Below are 21034 nucleotides of genomic sequence, written 5' to 3'. Positions count from 1 at the left end.
TTGTCCATAGGTATGAATGTGAGTGTGAATGTTAGTCTATATGTGCCCCGCGATTGGCCGGCGACCAGTCCAGCGTGTACCCCGCCTGTCGCCCGAAGCCAGCTCAAATAGGCGCCAGCATACCCCCGCGACCTTAGTGAGGACAAGCAGCATAGAAAATGGATGGGCGGAAAAAATGGCTTCTGGATTAGTAAATAGTTGTTTCCAGACGGAAACGGGTCACTGGGTGAAAATTATGTAATACATAAGGCACACCTACCTGTGGCGCTGTAAACAGACACGCAGACAGAACCACGTGACACCAAACCTATAGACAAAAGAATGCATGCATAAAGTCCCATTTTCTGCTTTCCAATGCTCATCTAGAATGACAATAAAGTTGAATTACTTGTGCGAGTCATTTTGGAGTATAAGGCAAAAAATATCAGGAGAATGTTGAATGGGGTGAGTCATGCCAGTCAAAGTATTTCAGATATTTTTTTGGCTTGTCACTGCTAGTCACGTGACTGACGGGGCAGTTACATCGTTTTCAGAAAGTAGATGTTTGCTTGTCTACACGACAACGACAAGCCGGTGTTTTCACATTTTCCCACTCTGGAAGCAGTTTTTAAATACCATTTCAGTGTACCCAGAATGCTATTTTTGTGTGGGTGAAAGGCTGAAATGATAAAATACTTTGCTGGTTTGACCTGAAAAGTTTTCTGTGTGGACAGCCTCTGTGAGTGACATTTGTGTCGCCGCATATGGGTTTTGGTCAAAATGTTTTGTAAGACAGGTTAGCACACATGTAATACAGATATCCTCAAAGTTTAAGAATCATTAGACAAATGATTAATACCTTGTGGGCATTTACTTTCTAGGTCCCACCACTGCAAAGACATTTGCATGTTGGTGGCTGTTTTTCAACCAGTCTAGCTCAAATGTTACATACATGCTTGTTGGTCCATTATAGGTGTGTGTGTGTGTGTGTGTGTGTGTACCAAATGTTGTTTAGCTTCGTAGAATGCATTGAGCTGTGTGAGTTTTAAGTCAGTCCAGTCTATGGGGTGAAACATTGGGGTTCAATAACAGCGCCACCATGTGGTGTATTTGTAAAAAAAAATAACAGCACAGGCAACATAGTAGGGCTGTAAGGTTTCACAAATTTTCACCTTTTTTTCTGCGACGGTTTAGGAGTAGAAGAGTAGTTATTTCACATGACTGTACATTTGCCCAGAACCGTCCCAATGAGGTATTGGGAATGTCATGCAACCAAAAAAAGGTCCTACCCTGTAAAACAAAGTTAAGAACACCACAGAGCATATATTTGTTTTTTGAGTTGCTTAGAGCTTGATTTTTCTCTGCTTATTTGCCATTTTTCTTCATCTTCTCTCATTTTTGGAAGATGTCACCAGTGATCTTGGCCTTGAAATATGTGCTCTATAGCCTGTTATGTAAATGTTTACTTCCCAATGAGATTGTGATTTTTTTAAATTTTCATCTTCATCTCGCTCGCTCAGTAACGCTTTGATTCAGATGGCTGTTATACATATGTTTGATATATACAGGAAAGACCAAAGTAATACCTATACTATATTTGTAGGGCCCTATGATTTCCACATTAACGAAATCGTGGAATTGGCTAGTAAAAACAGTCTCCTGTTAAACGTGGAATTTTTTTGAAATGGACATAATGTCAATGAAATACTGTCATTGTGAGAAGGAATGTTTGTGTGGGAAGTATTTCCCTGGCAGGCCTGCTGAATCATGGCTAAATCTCATCACAAACACTTAACGCACGACATCCTGAACTAAACATGTTAAAACGGTGACCTGAAAACTGGCAAAAGTTGGCAAAAACTCTTAGATGGTGAATGAACCTAACTCTGTTTAGTTTAGCAGAGCTTGGTAGTGCGGCTGGTTGTGCGACTATGGTTTACACTGTGTTTGACCACTTAAATGTAGCCGATTTGTTTTACGACGCCCGCTGACGTTGTGCAAGTACTGAGTGAAATAAGGATGGGCATGTTTATTCTTGCACCCAGCTCATCTTTACAGTCGAGACATCCTCAACACACACAACACACTTCCGGCCTTGAAAATAAGGCATTAGCAATGCAAGTGGAATTGCATACATCTTCCTAACCGCAAGCACAGACATTACAGTTTAAATGTGTGCAGAGGCTGACATTCCATCAGAAAAGTTAGTCAACTAATTTTCATTGCTGGAGACTTTCCAGCTACACATGAGAAGCTAAAATCCCCTCACATGGTGGTTAAAGCTGTCCCATGATTACCCAAGTCCTTAATTTTAATTTCCCTAAAACATCTACACATCCTGAGGGGATATTTATGCAAATACATGTATCTCAACATACTTAACATACAATGAACTTCCAAGGTAGTTGACTTGGAAGTCGGAAGTGATTTGTCATTGGTTTTTAAGATTTCAAGCATATAAGTTTCATCCAGTTAATTTAGTCCTGTTGATGCTGGAATCGGTGATGCAGAAATCAATCAGCTTGATATGTTTGCTGTGAGTTTGATGCTCGCTGGAAGCAGCAGCAGCCGAGTGCTCGTATGCTAATGCAACAAGTCTAACAGGTTTTTGCATCGGAGAGCCTTTAGAATTGTCTTTAAAAGAAAACGGTCAAAGGGCAACACAGCCAGGCGTGTTTCATGCTCATTACACACAACAGTTGGTGACAATTGTGCTATGCTTTTCCTGAGGTAATGACACTACAAAGTATATGATACAACCCAAAGGCCAGGCCAATAAATGTTCTCTTGTGTCCAAAGATACTGCTAAGACTTACGATCTTGACAATCAATACATTTTTGGGGATGTGGGAGGCAACAAAAGACTTGAAGGGAGATGCAGCAACTTGAGAAAAATCAAGAAAAGTGTCAGAGGCTAAATGATTTTCTAGTCCCTATGGTGAGAGAGTAAACAGAGCCTGTGGTGAGCAGAAGACTCCACAAAATATGCTCCAGAAAATTAATCTTTTGGGGAGGAGTGGAGGCCCACAATGTGTTAGTTCTATGCAGGGAGGATCACTGTGCCACACTTTGAAAACCCCTCTTTTAATAGGCAGAAATGGCACAGTATTTATTCGGTAGTTTCCGTTGTCTTGTATTCTTCCTCAAACTGCTGAAAACTTATTTTTTCCAACATTGCACAGCTCCACCCTTCTTAACCCACTGATTTGTGGTGAATTTGGACAGTAAGTAGGTCACCACAGCCAGGAAATAGGAGGTATAAAAGTTAGGGGACTCCCTTCTCTTCCCCCTCGTCCATCTTCACCCATGTCCCCTTCCAGTTGCCAGGAAGAAGGAAAGCCCAGGCATCCCCTGTAGACCTCTATAGCTGCCTGTCCAGCTGGTTGCTTGCATCCGTCCATAAATGACAGTGGCTTCTCTTAATTTATACTCTTAGATGCCGAATACTTGAACTTCAATTTGCCAGCATATCCCTGCGACCCCAATAAGGAAAATGGATGGATGGACTCATGATAACAATATCTCGATAGAGTGAAACAAAACCAAAATAAATTAATTTCAAAGATTATATTTGAAATTGGCTTTCAGATGGCATAGGCCCCAGCTTATCCATGACCCTAATGAGGACAAGTGGTATAGAAAATGAATGGATATTGGCAGCATATTTGAGCCAGAGTGCAAAAATTGAGGCTGTTATAGTGAAACATAACTATAAAGAGGATTTTATTTTAGGTGTCTGACAAACCATTATTTTAAACTAATTCAGAAAACACAACATCTTATGTCTCAATTAGATCAAATTTATTAAGTACAAGCATAACATGTAAATATTTAGACTGAATCCCAATTCCACCCCTTAGCTCTTCGATGTTATATAGCCTGCCTCAGAAAACCATTTTGTTTTAAAATAAAAGGCACACATTTTTACAAACTGACATTTATCGCAAAACGACAATCAGCATTGTACCAACATTTATACATAGAAAATGTATCAAATAGCAGGAAATAGAAATATAACAATATCGCAAAATTTATGAGCATCAACAAATTTATAAACCTTATCAACCAGTATTTCAACCTCCCTGATTTGGCCACCTCCTGTCGTTGCTGTTCTGTCTCAGATTGTTGTCCAGAATGGTATTTTGTTGCATTTTACTTTTCCATACTGGGATTGCATCTTTTGAATGATGCTGGAGTGCTGTGTGGTGTAGCAGAGGGCTGTCTTCAGTTGGCTTAGCATCTCTTGCAGGAATGACACACATGCATGATTGATTGGGTACAAGTAACTCATTGTAAATACAATAATAGTGTATAGTAATAGTGTGCTGAAAACAAGTAGTGGTAAAAAAAAAAAAGATTACAAAAGTAGAATGAACTTTGATAATCTGGTGTGCTGTTCACATATGGCCATGTTGTTTACATCTTTTATTTAGGTCACTTCCTGACCATACTGTATGCTGAATACAATAAACATAAAATGTAACATAATGCTTAATTTTTGTAAATGTAAAACCACAGAGGCATGCAAAATAAAATTTCCCATATAATTGCTAGTTAGATATGACATGCTACAGGCGCGAGAAGTACGAACATATTCTGTTCCAATTACTCCAATATATTAACTCTCAAGTGTAAAAACAAGTTGATCTTTGTTATTAGACAATAAAACACACTGTCTAATATTCTTATGTGTCACACAAGTATGTGCATGGCTCAGATCAAGGGTACCCAAGTGTTACATTTTGGGTAAAATTTCAAACTCGTGGATAGACCTTGGTAACGTTATAAGCACAAACTTCAAACATTGCAAAACACACACCCAACATACCAGAGCTCGAGACATCTTCCATTTCCCATAGCAACCCTCCGAAGTTCACTCTTTCTTAAATGTAATGCACATAACTCGGTGTCGACTTTATGCTGTTATCTCTGCATAGATTTTTACTTTTGTTAGAAAAGTAACTTATATTTGAGAGAGTATCATAAAGTAAATAAAAACAAGTGACAAATCTAGATCTTGAGTTAAAGCTCTGAAAATATGGCAAAGAAAAATTGATCTTCAGTCCTTACCATGCCATTGTTGTATCACTACAAAGACTACAAATCCCATCAGCCGTTCTTAAGACTGTAATGACAAACTTTGACCTATCAACTCCACAATATAAGCTAATCATTGCAGCACTGTGGCAACATGGGCCAGGATTCAGTGAAATGCACTGAGTGAGTGGTTCTTGAATTATCATGGTAAAGACAAAAGGGAGGGACACGCCAATCGCTTCCGGGTTAAATACGGAGCAATTTATCAACGAACACGCTAGAATTTGTTAAATGTCAACGACATATAACATGATGGATAAAAGTAAGTAAAATCCGACTAGTAATGATGAATAATTTTGCCCACTTCGCGTGTTTTTTCCACTGCTTCGTGCACACGACACGAACGGCGACCTACGAGAGGTAAAAACAACGGCTGTCAAAATGAATTACACTGCTCGATAAACACAAAATTTGTAACTCACCCGACAAAAAAATCATTTCAAAGTGCATAAAGATCTTCTCCAATATATATAAAAATGAATGAAAAAATCTTACCTTGGACTTGACAATGGTTGTTAAACCGCCGATTGCTCGTCGAATTGAATGATGCTGCCGAGGTCGTGACTGAATGTACATTATGCTAACACAAAATGGCGGACACGACGAAACATTCCCCTGCTGAATGCGTATTTGGCGAATAACCGGCGGAAGGACACAAGTTTTGTTTGGCCCAAGAAGGCACTTTTTATTTTCTAATTCAATATTTACTAGCAATACGCAGTTTACGCTGTGAGCTTGAAGTGTACGTACATAACGGGCCGGACACGAAATTTGGGTGTGTTAGACTTTTGTTCAAATAATCTTATTTTACTCTTTTATACACACAAAATCACTTTAGTTGCAGAGTTGAGTAATTATTCCATGAATATATACAATTTTAATCATCATGGGGTTTGTTTTTCCATTGAATTATGTTCTTCAAAATTTTCATCGGCAGGCGGACACGAAGGTAATGTACTTTTCACTAATGATTACACGACAGTTTTTGGTTTTTTTTACACTGAGAATATTTGAATAAAACACATTAGAAACCAATTTCAGACATCATTCTTTAATTCTAAGTAGAAATCATGACAATATTATCAGAGAAAATATTGTTTATTTCACAACAAAAGTAGACATGCTTTACATGTAACATTTCAATGTCCAAATATAGACCGTGCTAGCGCAAAATAAAAACATGAACAGGCTTAATTTATGGTTTGGTAAGCTTCCTCACTCTATAAACGTCAGAGTGATAGGGATAGTACACATTGTTAGAACAACAATTTCAAATACTACTCAAGTGAAGTTGAAGACAGCAAACGGTACCCTTGATCTGAGCCATGCACATATAAAAAGGTAAACACTGTCAAACATTAAACGAGTGGTCTCATGGGATGCCATGTGCTTTGAACCCTGAAGGTTTGTGCCACATTTGAATCATTAGACCGTCGTTTTCACTGTAATATCTTAACTGCCAATCCACCTAACATCCACATTAGCTGTTTCAAGTTTGTTGGTTTTGTTGACACTAAAGGTGTGCCACGATTAGTTTCCATCTCTGCCCCCTGATAAGCACATGTAGTAGTAAGTCACAGCAGTAGTTGTGAAAGGGCCTTGATTTTTTTTATGTTGTCGACAGTTTGACAGACGGTTGCACTAATCTTTGACCTCATAGCCATGTGCCACCCGTGACGTACATTACACACATGCAATAACCCAGTAATATTTTAGGATTAAACCCTCCTAACATGGTGTCTTAGCCACATCCCGGCTAATGTTGCCCTCAGGGCTCTATCTAATCTAACCCTCAGTGTCAGCCTGAGAGCAGGGACCTGACAGAGCCATCCCTCAATGTGATCACAGGGTTTTTTCACTCATCTATTTTTAGGGTTGTTGGGTTATTTATGATGGCCTTTGCCTAGAAGCATTTTTCTCCTCTGCTATACCGCTCGAATGCTGTCTTAAGTGGGCATTCACAGTGGTTGAAAGTAGCACAAATATCCGAATAGTAGGATAGCTAGTTTAGAAATACTCACAGCATCTGTACGATAAGCTGTCCACTTCAAGGCTACAGTAATACAGAAAGAATGTGACCTGTATCTGATTTTTATTTTCATTTTTTATCAATACAATTCAGATTTTTTCAAATGCGACTCAGGCGTCATTCATATGTAGATATAAATGCGAAATGTACCCGATCTACTGCAGGTACGGTCAGGTCTCTTATATCCAACCTGTACATCATTGAAAGGTGTGGTTTACGGTGCGAGACTTGGATAAAGGTACTCACCGATGTAGGCAAAAGTTCTTCTTGTCATCTGAAAATTACTTAAAAAATAAAGTGTCTTAAGCGGCTCACAACAATGTCCCATCACTCCTGCCAAGCACATGCTCCTCGAAACAGACGTAGTAAGTTCTCCACGAACTGCCATAGACAAAATTCTTGCTCTCTTTCTTCCTAATCTCCTATGCGGAATCATTTAGTGAAGAAAATATTCACTCCCGTTGCACAAAATATTTGAAATTGCCACAGACATGTTAAGAAGACCACACCTTGCAGCAATCTTTACTTCCATAACCACACAGAAATGCGTGTGACATCGTGCTTTAGCGCATGCACGTCACTTTACGGTTGCTCTGCGTTCATATTAACAAGTCACATGTTTTTGGTGATGTAAATGACCACATAAAAGTCAGATTTGAACAAAATCCGAATTGTTCATCGTACCCTGCAGTGTGAACATAGCACATGTCTTTCCTCTTTCACCACTTCATGTAAAAATTCAAACTTAAGTTCCTTGTGACAGACATTCCTATTTGTGACTTAATTTTGATAACTGTAACATGTAAGTTGCTCCTTCACAAAAAAGCTCTTACTATGGAGTTAAAGATGAAGGAAAAACAAGCCTCCCAGCAGCCTTGTGACAGAATCATGCAATAAATAAAATTTACTGCACTAAGTGTGCTGACAGACAAAACACCGTCATTAATTTGGTAGCTTGGGCTTGTGTTGCAATCCTCAGCCTGTGTGTGCTGTGGGTGTTTGACAGGGCTTGTCATCGCATGATGTGCAGAACGAGAAAGAGGAACCGCTTCTCCCAAGATAAACACTCTAAAAGTAGGTCAGTGGGTCCAAGTGCATATTATTAGTCAGTGTCATCTCTGACTTGCAGATTTTTACAAATGCTTATATTATTTTTTTGCTTTTATTTTTTTGCTTGAAGTACGGAATCCAGAAGCCAAGATTGGAATCAGTCACAGTTGAAACTTTTCTGTTTCGCACACAGAGGTCAGAGCTCATTCTCCACTCGCTCGTGGGTTGAATTTCCTGGACAGCCTGGCTATTTGCCAGGTCTCTTGGGGTATTCAGGGGAGGTCCTTGGCTGTGGATATTCAGTGGGCCTGTCTTGCTGGTCTACATTTCTTGCTCTAAAGTTCTGCTATGTTGTAAATGTAGGTCACGCCAGGAATTAGTTGAGAAATTTGAGAAGGGTGGTTATATGCATTCCAGATTTTTTGGTGCACTGCCGACCCTCAGCATCCCAAAGCCAGTAGTATTGTTAGCTCCTATTTATGTTGTGAGAAATTTACGAAGAGTAGATCCCGCAGAGACATTAAGCCTTTACTCCATCATCAAACGTTTTAGCTATCAGATTGCTTGCTTGTCAAGTCTTGTGTTGGTGTGAATGTAGGCCTCTGTTAGTTTTCACCGGAGCTTCAATCCATTTTCATGTCTTACGGTCATTGTTACTGTGGAGAATAACTTGCATTCCAGTGCTGTAAATAACATACAAAATCAATGTAGGTCGTACACTAACCTGGCCTGCTCGTAGTGGTGGTGATGCTTTAACTTACTACAATAAGGTTTGTGGCTTGCACTGGATAGATTTATTTTTAAGATTTCAATTGGTGGATTCATTCTTTTACTCCTCTTGGTTTGTAGCAATCCTGTGGTACCTCTCTCATTTTGGTTAGCGTGGAATCCAAGACAAAGCCCAACACATTCCTTTTTAGTTCAGTGCTCTTAGGCACATCCTTATCCTCTCAGTGCTCCCTTATTATGTTACACCAAGCTAATGTAGGCTTTGTGACATTTTAGTTTGATTTTGACCTGGTGAATCTAAATTGTCCATAGGTATGAATGTAAGTGTGAATGGTTGTTTGTCTATATGTGCCCTGCGATTGGCTGGCGACCAGTCCAGGGTATATCCCGCCTGTCGCTCGAAGTCAGCTGGGATAGGCTCCAGCATGTCCCCGCGACCCTAAAGAGGAGAAGCGGTATAGAAAATGGATGGATAGATGGAAACATTGTTTTTTTTCTGGCTTTGTTTTGTGCATTTGTGCAAAAAATGAGGACACATGTATTTGTGTGTGTGTCTGTGTGTGTGATCATTTTTCTACTCCTGAACCGATGCACCCAAAAGTAGAGCTGCAAATCTGTGTGCCTCACGATACCATGATTTGCGATACATGGCTCACGGTAATAAACAAAACCAAAGAAAATAAATTTCATTAGTTTTATATTTTGCAGCCTTCAGCTGAGATAGGTTCCAGCTTACCCTAGTGAGGACAAGTGGTATAGAAAAAGGCTGGATATTTTTCAGTATATGATAACGATAATACAGCCAGCAATGGTGCAAAAACAATGACTGTTTTAGTGCTACGTAACTGTTAACCGGATTTTTATTTCAGGTGTCAAACATTTACACTATTTTAAACTCGTAGCAGATATCCAACATCAGGATACAGCCACGCCTACTATAATGCAGTAATTAATGACTAAGGTGTTGCTAGTAGAACACCAGGTAATTGTCTTCCATCAAATCTCAAGTGTTTGCTTTACTCTGGCTCCCTACAGGACCGAAAACTGTCAAAGACAGAGCGGCAGCGCTTTAAAGAGGAAGCGGGGATGTTAAAAGGACTGCAACATCCCAACATTGTCCGCTTTTACGACTCCTGGGAGGGACCCTCCAAGGGAAAGAAGTGCATTGTTCTGGTCACTGAACTCATGACTTCTGGCACACTCAAAACGTATGTGCTTGTAAAACTTGACTTAATCAGTATGATTGATGATTATGAGACTTGTTAACTTTGCTTGAATGAATGCATTAGCAGTTGTTAGAAGTTTTATATAAAGATAGATAGATATACACATTTATGTATTTATTTTAAATACAGATATCTAAAGAGGTTCAAGGTGATGAAAATTAAAGTGCTGCGGAGCTGGTGTAGACAGATCCTCAAGGGACTCCACTTTCTTCATACCCGTGCACCACCCATCATTCACCGGGACCTTAAGTGTGACAACATTTTCATCACGGGCCCAACAGGATCTGTAAAAATTGGAGACCTTGGACTGGCCACACTGAAGCGTGCATCCTTTGCCAAGAGTGTCATAGGTATGACTCCCAAGTCATTTCTACCTCCTTGTGCTTCTCTTGCTGTGGGGCAGTGCTGTTTCTGGCGTCATTATGTTTTACACTGAAAATGACCGTGTCTAAATGAGGGTATTTAGGACTTGTGTTTTTTGACGATGTGGTTCAAAAACAGACCACAGCGTTTCAAGCTGTCTCTCAAACCACAGCTCAAATGGAGGCCAATTACTGTGGTAATCTTAGGTAGATTACCACAGGGATTTCACTCACGATGAAGTGTACACAATACTTCTGTTTTTTCCAGGCATCTACTGAATGTAAGTTGCGCCTAATTTTCCTCCTGCTGTTAAACAATAATATTACTAGTTGTTATGCCTTCTTGCAGGCTAACCTGGCCATGGCTAAAGGTATGGCCGTTGCTTCTGTCTCAGACTGACTGGTTTTGTTCTGTGGTTTGGAAATATGTGGTCTGTTTGCCGGTTAGACACATCATGTTTAACATATCTGTTCTATGGGTTTGCCTCAACAGGTCCCCCAACCCCGCTAGTGTTTGTCTCTTACTGTCTTGTAAAAAGATTCCAGGACTGCAGATTGTTTTTCTCTGTCGTTCATACCCAGGGAACTCGCCGCCACTTTTTCTCTCTTGTTAGCCTTTTTGCTTAAAATGTAGGCTCTAGCTACAGCTGTGCCCCATTCTGCTGTTTGGAATAAATAGGGTACTGCTGGTCAGTGAAGAAAAGTATGAACTGTTTTGGGCCTGGTAAGTCTTGACAGTGTGCAGGAACACGCATCAATTTGAACCAAAACCAAAAATTGCATTAAAATTAAAGTTTTTCTGTGTAAGACCTAAAATTGAATGTGAATTGATACGTTATTAACTTGTAGCTGATGTTCAGGGACACTGCTGGGAACAGTAACTAGCTATGGCAGATGCTTCTCTCAGCCTTGACTGTAAATAACATTTTCAATCTGCAGGTCGAGTAGAGCTGGTAAGTCAGACTCTTAAAGGTAAGTGTTAATAACAGACAATGCAAATGTGGTTTGAAGGCAAGGTCTTGACAGAAGTTATTTCCATAGCTGGTCATGTTTCTCAGACTTCACAATTCTTTGAATTAATTGTATTTTGGCACGTTTCCTGCTGTGATATTCAAAACCAATAACTGCCATTTGGGCTTAAAAGTGTGGCATTCTGTACATCAGGTACCTCAGATGAATGTTCCTATTCCAAAATTGAAGGTCCTACACAGACAAACATGTGCCCTCTTCTCTACAGTCTAACTGAATTTGGTTTCTCCCTCCTTTTTTTTTTTTTTTTTTTGCCTTCCTTCCCCCTTTTCTCTCCTCTCTCTTCCATCTTCCAACCTCGCAGGTCCTACCCCGGAAGACGTCGCCGGGCCGGTCACCCTTCCGTCCTCCTTCCTCAACCCCTTTTCATGGGTTTGGAGGAGCAGAGAAGGGGCAGTGGGTTGTGAGAAGCCCACACAGTCAGTAAGGAAGAGAGTTCTGAATAGTTGTTTTGATTTAAGGTACCCCTGAGTTCATGGCGCCTGAGATGTATGAGGAGAAGTACGACGAGTCAGTGGATGTGTATGCCTTTGGAATGTGCATGCTGGAGATGGCCACCTCCGAGTACCCTTACTCAGAGTGCCAGAATGCTGCACAGATCTACCGCAGAGTGACCAGCGTAAGTCTTCGTTAGACCTCCATGTCCACCCTCCCCGTGCCAAGAAGTCTAATGTCCCATTCTGGAGTCAATGTCTTTTTCCACATTGACTCCATTTTATTACCGATATTTTTTTACACTTGTATTTCACCTCTCATCTTGAGTAAATAGATGAAATCCCTATTCTATCACGTGTAGAACATCTTAGCAAAAATGACTAAGAAGCCCCTTATTCTGTCCTGTTTGTGTGTTTGCCTCTTAATTGCAACGTGTGTGTGTGTGTGTGTGTGTGTGTGTGTGTGTGTGTGTGTGTGTGTGTGTGTGTGTGTGTGTGTGTGGACTCCTGGCATGGCTAGCTGATAAGAGGGCTGAATAAGCATGATTTTGTTATTTTCCGAGTCACTAATCCTCCTCTTACGGTGATAGCCGAAAAGCAGTAACCGCCAAAGAATTTCAGATGTCCTATTTCTGATCTTAATAATACTTGAACTTTTTGAAGTCAGTTGTATGATTCTTCCACGTGTGACATGGAGATGCTAACTAAACATGACTCTGGTTTCACACCTATAAAATTGTTTTGACTTAATTTTTTTTGTTTTAAAGAAAGGCACATTTTAAAACTTAGACCACTTTACCAAGTGCTGAGCTTTAACGCCGCCCTGATCAACTGTAGGCAAGCAGAAACAGCTTACTCATTCAGAAACAATGTGCTATTGTGTCTGTGCGTTCATTTACGTGGTGTCGCGTGTTCTAGTGTTACACTTGTCTTCCCTGAGGAGATGGGCTCATTGTTCCTGCTATTGTCTCATTCAGCACTTTATATTTGAGCTGGTACTCCCGTTTTTTAAATGGTACTCAAAGCGCTTTGACACTGTTAGCACATTTACCTACTGGTGACGCAGCATCAGAAGCAACTGGGGGTTCAGTATCTTGCCCAAGGATACTTCGACATGATCATGGGAGGACAGAGGATCAAACCCACAACCTTCAGGTTGGGAGACGACCAATGTACCACCTGAGCGATGCTGCCCCCTAATTAGAATCATATGCACATAGACCACTGTTAGAAAAAAAAAAACAACAAAATGAGCTTCTCCTTTCACAACCATACCAGGTCTTGTTTATTTTGGTGTATATTATGTAGAAGCACTGCGTGTTCAAAGACGGTATGGGTTAGTCTCCCAAGATTAGAACATGATCATTGAGCATAAGAACCATTGTCATTCAATGTTTTGTGTTTCTTGTAGGGGGTGAAGCCGGGCAGCTTTGACAAAGTGGCCATTCCTGAGGTGAAGGAGATCATTGAGGGATGCATTCGGCAGAACAAGGATGAGAGGTGTCACATTTAAGAAGAGGACTCAGGCTCTTTAGAAACTACTATTTACTGTTACCAGCTCATTAATGTTATCATTATTTGTTACCTAAATTTAGGTACTCAATCAAGGACCTCCTCAACCACGCCTTCTTCCAGGAGGACACAGGTGTGCGTGTGGAGTTGGCCGAGGAAGATGACGGAGAGATGGAAGCTATTAAATTATGGTTGAGAATCGAGGACATCAAGAAGCTAAAGGGAAAGTACAAAGACAATGAAGCCATCGAGTTCTCCTTTGACCTTAACAAGGACGTCCCGGATGACGTTGCACAGGAAATGGTGAACATAGCTGTTGTTTATTAGGCTTGAATGAATGTAACCACAGATGCTTGTTGCTGAATTTGCTGCCTCTTGTCTACTTTAGGTTGAGTCTGGTTATGTGTGTGAAGGTGACCACAAAACAATTGCAAAGGCCATCAAGGACAGAGTGTCTCTTATCAGTCGCAAGCGAGCTCAGCGGCAGCAGGTATGCTCTTAATCTTTCCCTTAATGGTAAATGCGCCAATTAACACTTCTTTTTAATTAACCACAGTGTCTTGCGTAGTCGCCGGGGTGTCTAGTTAGTGCCTTCTCAAAAAAACATTAGCATTAAAATCTGTGGCAGTAGGGAACTGCCTGATGTAGTTTTTAACTTGACAAAATGGCAGTAGCTACATTTGAAGTATTATGAGTGGTCAGTGTCCAGCAGCTTTATTATATAGGGCTGCATGTGCTTTAAAAAAAAAAAAGAACTGTTGGTTGAGCATTTTCCTCCTTATCGCTATTACAGTATTGGTTTTGTTGCTGCTGTGTTTAGCAATATACTTGTTATTAAATGACCATGTGGTGAAAAACATGTACGTTTTCCTTTTCTAATGAGGGTTCAAAAGTCCTCTTGTGTTTTTGGTAAATAAGCGCCTCGGCTGTAATCGGAGCATTTACGGTATATTGTCAGGTTCTTTCTGTTCTTTTTAGTGATTGTAATGCTTTGCCTTTAAAGGTCAGAGAAGACCAGGAGAAGAGAAGAATTGAAGAAGAACAACAAGGTCCATTACAAACAGCACAGCAGCCAAGCAACCAGCCCAGCAAAGAGGTGCCTCTGTCCCAGTCGGTGCCACAACCCGCCTCCTTTGTTCCTCCTCCACAAGCCAACCAACACAGTACACTGATGTCAGCTCAGCCTGCATCTCAGCAGAGCCTCCAAAGTTCTACCTACAACACTTCTCAGTCAGCCCAACTTACTGGCTTGACACAAGGGGTCTCCTATGTTCCCCAGTCGGCTGGGCAAGTCCCAGTTCAAAGTCAGAGTTTGGCTCCCAGTCAGCTAGAGTCAGAGGAGCCTGAGGCTGACCAGCACCAGCAGCCACAGCACACTAGCCGAGGCATGTATCGACAATGATTTGTGCTCCAAAAAACATGTTACGCCCCATCGCGTGATGAAGAATAACATTTTCCATTTCTGACAGCCTCTCACTTGGGAGACAGACCATCTGGTTCGTCTGTCCTCACTGAAGCTCAGCCTGGAATGTCCTACAACGCCCCTCCCAGTCAGCAGCTTCAGGCCCAAGTGTCATGCCCTCAGACACAAAATGACCAATTGCCACTGCAGCATGTGTCAGTGGTGAGTCATTTTCTAAACAGGTTTGGTTCCATCGATGGTGAATCAGAAGCACATATCCATATCTGTTCATATATTTCAGTCCAGTTGTTGTCACTGCTAAATCAGTGTTCAACACCTGTTCAAGCAGCTGCATTTGACCATGCGGTGGCATGAATAAGAGTTATTACCCAGCTCCCAGGAGTGAACCCAGCTTATTTTTAACACATGCTGATGTTTCCTCTCTTTGGTGTTTAAGGTTCAACCCCAGATGCCGGGCGTCCAGACTGAACTCGTGCCTACTCTTCCAAGTAGCCAATCTGTTCCAGTGGCACCACAGCAGGTACATATGGGTTGCATAATTAATATTTACAATTTTTTAACTTAACTGTTAACTAACCTGTTTTGAACACAGCCAAATATGCTATGTGTGCCTAAGTTTAAATTATACCTGCACCGCATCATACTGAGAGGCAACTGTAATATTTTCCCCTCAACTTAGTAAAAGCATCTGCCTCAGTATTCAATACAGGTGCACGCTACTCCATAAAACATATTGTAATGCATTGGTGTTAAACATTAAAACCGCTAATGCTCAAACAACAAAAGGTTCCAATTCCCATTTTCCCCCCTTCATTTTCAACTTTCCCAGTCTTACCCTGTCTTTGTTTTGTTTCTTATAGTATGGAGTATACTACCAAGCATCACTTCCCCTTAAGGTAGATAAAATGTCCCCTTTTCCTTCCCTGGTTTTTGTGGGTAAACAGATATTTGTTCCCTTTTTTAGCTTTAATTTACAGCCTTCAAATAAAGGTGCCACAGACAGGTAACTGTGGATGTACATGACAATCTTTATGATTCTTAAAACATATGTTTGATTTGTGTGCTTATGTTAACCAACAGGTAAGTACAGTTAATGTGGCTTTGGGGTTTGAAGACTAAATTAAGAAGGAACCGCCTTTTCAGGAAGCAGTGCTGGGTTTTTTTTTTGTCTTCTTCTGATGCATCTTTTTAATATTTTTGGTTCCCACAGATTCCCACCCAGCAGGGGATGATTTCTTCATCCTCTCAGTCGTCCCCTCCTCCTCTATCGCAGCAACAGCAGCCAGAGAACAACACTGGCCTTCAGAGCTCCTCTCTGCCACAGGCCCAAGCTGGAACCCAACCTTTGCAGGTGAAATTCTTGTACACACACTCATTCATTCCACTAACTATTCAGCTACATGAATTTCTCACACTTCATTCTCATTTCCATTGCTGTCCTCTTCATCGTCTTTTTTTTTTGTTTGTTTCTTACTTTTTTTTTTGCATGCTTCTCACTTCCTGCATGACTATTATAGTCTTGGGCCAGTAGTCCAAATTCTTTCATCCTGTCTCCTCCACCCAACGCAGAGCACCTATTCTTCCTCTATCAGGCTTCTTGCCTCTCTGCACTGCAGGTACACGGTACATCATATATAGTAAATGTGTGTGTAGTTTAGTCATCTGCACTCAATTGCTGGTTTTCAAAGCTGATGATCTGTGGTAAGTAAATGGAGTTAGAAAACCTAAAATGGAACCTAAGCAATCTAACTAAACAGAACAATACAGAAGATCAAAGTTTAATGAATGAATATCAGTGAACAAAACTGAAGCAATAAAATAATATGCAAATAAAAAGGCGTTTGGTTTCTGTTCCAGGCCTCTACAAGTCTTCCTCAGTCAACACCAGCTGAGCAGCTAGCAGTGTCCTCTTCTCTTGTGCCTCCATCTGTGGAAAGGTAAGCAGGAGCTTTCTTTAAAATCACATGTCTCATCAGCAAAGCAAGCAACCTGTGGAATATTTCTCTTTCAGCTGTCTGTCAGATGCAGCCTCGGGTCTGAGCGACGGCAACGAGGGCAGCTCTACTTCGGGAGGCCGCCATGAGGGCCGCTCCCTGAAGCGGCACCAGCGCCGGTCTGTCCGCAGCCGTTCTCGTCATGAAAAGTGTGCCAAAGCCAAACTGAATGTTCTCAGTGTAGGGATCAACACTTGGCCTCTTCATTTGTTAAAGCATGTTTTTACAAAAAACGTCTGATCTAGAACTTTTTTCCCCTGCAGATCTCTAATGCTGGAGACCGAGTAGCAGAGTGCCAGCTGGAAACGCACAACAGAAAGATGGTGACCTTCCGATTTGACCTGGATGGTGACAACCCAAAGGAGATTGCACAAATAATGGTGATTCTTTGTTTTCTAATAGAGGTTACTTAATTAAGTGGCCTTGCTTATCAGTATTTGCAATCTTCCGGTATTTGCTGCTTTAAGGTTGAGAGTGAGTTCATCCTCGAGAGTGAGCGTGAATCCTTCATCGAGCAGGTCCGTGAAGTCATCGAAATGGCTGATGAGAAAGGAGAGGGCATGAAGGAAGCCTTTCCTCAGGTATTTTTGAGAGCCCTATAAGCCGAACAGTTAAGCTACTCTTGAGCTAAATGTTGATCACTCCACAGATGAGTGAGCTTCAGCAACAGCCAGAGCTGACTATCCCCATACTGCCAGGTAATCAGACCCACATCTCGCATATTTAATTACACTTAATTCTTACGTACTAACCTGTGCACATTGCCACAGGGATCTCTCCAAGCACCACAGCCCAGGTGGTGCATTCAGCAGGACGCAGGTTCATTGTCAGTCCAGTGCCGGAGTTCCGTCTGAGGGAGCAGTTTTTCGGTGCACCCTCTGCTAATACCTCGATTGGTGATGAACCTGCCTCAGGTGAGACAAGATTTTAGTTTTATCAATAGGACTGTCAATTCCCAGTCATTAGCACATCCTTGCCACCGTTGCCAGATTTCAATGTCAGTAGGTCATCGCTTGTTCAAATTCTTTCATTTTAACAAAGTCATTCTCATTCCAGGAGCCTCAATGACATCAGGCCTTTCTCTGTCTGCTCCATCTGGGATTCTGCAGCAAGCTTTTAACAAAATTAGGCCGGATCACGCAGAGAGAGGTGGTACCAAAATTGATCTGACGAGTACTGATCAGGACTCAAGCACGCTCTCGTCCAGTGATGCTGGACATGTCCCAAACACACAGAGTGCTTTGGCTCCTCCTGAAGTTGTGCCCTCCACCACTAGCTCTAATTTCCCAGCTGTCTCACTTGTATCTACTGCACCCCAGCCACCTCCCCCAAATGGGAGGGTTTCTCCTCCACCAGCTGTAACATCTCAATCCCAAACTCCAGCTCCTGTCAGCAGTGATCCCATTCCACCCAGACATTCTTCCCATGAAACCACCCCCTCACAGATTGCGTCACCCGCTGGTGTCCCAGCTTCCTCTACCTCCATAGTCCCCACGGCACAGCTGAGCGGGACTTCGGGCCCCATTCCTGTTTCCGAGCCACAACCTTTCAGCAATGCTGCTCAATCTTCTCAAACTATGACTTCATCCACCCATGCGTCTCAGCACACCACCACCCAGACTCAGCCTGTGCCCAGTCAGAATCAACCCCAGCCAGTAGAGGCAGAAGGAGCAGAGGTTCAGACTAAAGCTGCAGGCAGAGATGATATCCAAGCCCTTGACAAGAAGCTCCGATCCCTCTTTAAAGACCAGAGCGCAGCTTCCTCAACTGCATCAGTGGATCCCGGCCAGAACACTGGGACCTCTTCACCTCCCACGGGGACTTCCTCCCCTCCACCTGGGCTTGCTCTGGTACCGCCCTCGAACCTTCCCCTCACATCTGGGACACAGGGTGTCACTCCACTGTCTACAACCACGCCAGGACAAGGCTTAACCCCTGCAGGACATGCTCAGACCCCTCCATCCAAGCCAAGGGCACAGGTTGGTGGGAAAAAAAATCACATACAGTAACATGGTTATTACTATTTAAGTGATCGATATCAATGAAGCACTATATTTCATTATATCATTTCATATCATTTTTTCCTATATATTTTTAGACTTTACCCACTGGTTTTGACCAAGCTGCTACCGTGCCCTCTGACACATTACCCCCATTCCCAGGACCAAATCAGGTGAGATCTTTTCTGTCCATAGTAATACAAGATCCTTTTCCTTTTACATCTGATACAGTTATAAGTTAAAATGCTTCATTTTATCCATGTCAAGGTGAGATCTGCTATCCGCAGAAATGCAACATACTTCCTCTTCCTTTTACATCTGATATGGTTATAGGTTAAAATGGTTCATGTTGTCCATGTTTGACTCAACAGTCTCAGCAACCTCTGGGCAGTTTGGATGTGCAGTTGAGGAGAGCCCTGAGCCCAGAGACCGTTCAGGGTAGCAATAAAGTCCAGCCTCCAGCAGCAGGTTTCACTCTTGGTCGTTTCCAAGTAGGTTCATTGTTGCGACTCTAATGCGGTTAATTCAGGATGAAATGATTAAACCCCATAAAAGGCTCATTAGAATTCCACTGTCTCTCTGCCACAGGTGTCTGTTGCTACCGACGCAGCATCCAGCATTGTTCCGGATCCTGCCAACACTGTGTCCTCTTCCTCCATCACGCCCTCCTCCAATTCATCCTCCTCCCCGTCAAGCCCCGAAAACACCATCCACCGCTCGTCCACTTTGCCCACCGAAGTATGTGAAATAGACACCGTCAACGTAGCCTCGTCTCTCTCAGCTGGTTCTGCCGGTCAGCCACCCACCATAGAGATAGGGCGCTTCCAGGTTTCCACCAGTACCAATGCCATGCCAAAAGAAACAACAGCTTCAAAAGTGGGACGCTTTTCAGTCACAGGTGTGTAATTAAATTCACGGGAACAGGTGTTAGTATTTCATTTTGGGTACACTCTGAATGTGTATGTTGGAGAAAGGATGCAGGTGGTACAAACAAGTTTGGACTGTCTTTATATTGACACAGACTATTTCAATAATCAATAGTTTCTCTATTTGTGCAGAAACCTGTGCAAGCACTCAGTCAGGCTGTCAAATCTCCACCGTGGCTGAATAATAATGAAAAATAGTGTTAAATCCGTCCCTCTTAGTGTAATGCTGTATGTACAGAGAAGAAAACAGCCATCCATGCAAGAGACAGCTGACTGCAGTCAATAATATTCTACTGCGGATAGGTGGCAGGAATGCACATTACAAAGTTGTTGACAGCTGCCAAACAGCCGAAGTCGAGTTCCATGGGTCAATTTTCACACGATAAATACAATTTAAATAAATAAATAAATAAGGCCATACTTTACAATAAGGTACACAGTACTTACTGAGGAACTAATGAGTAGAGGTTAGGGTTAGGTAATTTTGTTCCTCATTTACAATACGGTACACAAAATCACAGTAGTTAAGTGTTACCAATAATAAATATCTGCATATTCTCTGGCCTATGCCACACCCTCAAAGTATATTGAAGTAAATGCAGGTGAACATATACTTGACCTATTTTAATGAGGGATGTGAATAAGTTAAGTTGTCAACCTTATCCAGTAATATTTGCATTTTTCGCAGTGACATCAACTGAAGGGTCCAGTCCCTCACAAGATTCCAGTGTACCAAACGGGCCCTTGGTCAATGACCCTCACAACGCACACACCCACTATAGCAGCGACAATGACGACTCAGGAACAGAGGATGAAGCTTTGCAGAAAGAAGTTGGTCGTCTCAGAGAAAGGTACGAGATGCGAGTCTTGGCCGTCGTCTGTTTTTATGTCCTGCTTAGCGTTATTCGACTATGATTGCGCCCCACCCACTTTTGCAGACACATGCTGGAAGTTCAAGCCCTGCAGTCCCGTCAAAAAGAGGAAATAGAGGCACTCTTCACCCGGATGGGGAAAAAAGCTCCTCCTTCTATCCTTTCTCCTGCTGTGGCTATGGCTGGAGGTCGACGCAGGCTTAAGAGCAAAAGTCACAAGTCCCCGCGCAGTAGTGGACAGCCCAGCCCCATGTACTCTGGTAAGAACACACTACTGGAGAGTTTTTCCACTAACACATTGACTTTCATATGAATTTCATATCATTGTGGATGCAAATTTTGGTCAGTCACAAACATATGGTGTTCTCATAT

At 42.0% G+C, this 21034-nt stretch overlaps 1 protein-coding gene across 7 annotated transcripts in view; it reads left to right on the top strand.

The window, feature by feature from the left end:
* The window catches only part of wnk1a (WNK lysine deficient protein kinase 1a), a 31734-nt gene that overhangs the window by 6752 nt on the left and 3948 nt on the right, over positions 1–21034 (top strand). For 4 of the 7 annotated variants that reach the window (XM_054775980.1, XM_054775982.1, XM_054775981.1 and 1 more), the window contains exons 3-26: positions 9920–10092; positions 10240–10460; positions 11963–12120; positions 13347–13435; positions 13531–13750; positions 13836–13937; positions 14451–14832; positions 14917–15071; positions 15307–15390; positions 15731–15766; positions 16081–16221; positions 16388–16486; positions 16728–16807; positions 16882–17044; positions 17128–17244; positions 17332–17445; positions 17514–17562; positions 17635–17778; positions 17921–18843; positions 18963–19037; positions 19236–19355; positions 19453–19762; positions 20479–20641; positions 20729–20922. In XM_054775980.1, coding sequence (XP_054631955.1) covers positions 9920–10092; positions 10240–10460; positions 11963–12120; positions 13347–13435; positions 13531–13750; positions 13836–13937; positions 14451–14832; positions 14917–15071; positions 15307–15390; positions 15731–15766; positions 16081–16221; positions 16388–16486; positions 16728–16807; positions 16882–17044; positions 17128–17244; positions 17332–17445; positions 17514–17562; positions 17635–17778; positions 17921–18843; positions 18963–19037; positions 19236–19355; positions 19453–19762; positions 20479–20641; positions 20729–20922 — 4312 coding nt within the window. The remainder of the gene's footprint in view (positions 1–9919; positions 10093–10239; positions 10461–11962; positions 12121–13346; positions 13436–13530; positions 13751–13835; positions 13938–14450; positions 14833–14916; positions 15072–15306; positions 15391–15730; positions 15767–16080; positions 16222–16387; positions 16487–16727; positions 16808–16881; positions 17045–17127; positions 17245–17331; positions 17446–17513; positions 17563–17634; positions 17779–17920; positions 18844–18962; positions 19038–19235; positions 19356–19452; positions 19763–20478; positions 20642–20728; positions 20923–21034) is intronic. The other 3 variants (XM_054775985.1, XM_054775986.1, XM_054775987.1) reach the window with 3 other exon arrangements.

Source organism: Dunckerocampus dactyliophorus, chromosome 5 (genome assembly GCF_027744805.1).
Source record: "Dunckerocampus dactyliophorus isolate RoL2022-P2 chromosome 5, RoL_Ddac_1.1, whole genome shotgun sequence".
In the NCBI taxonomy this organism is placed as follows: Eukaryota; Metazoa; Chordata; class Actinopteri; order Syngnathiformes; family Syngnathidae; genus Dunckerocampus; species Dunckerocampus dactyliophorus.
Note: the sequence above shows the minus strand (reverse complement) of the source record. Positions and strands in the feature narration are given on the sequence as shown.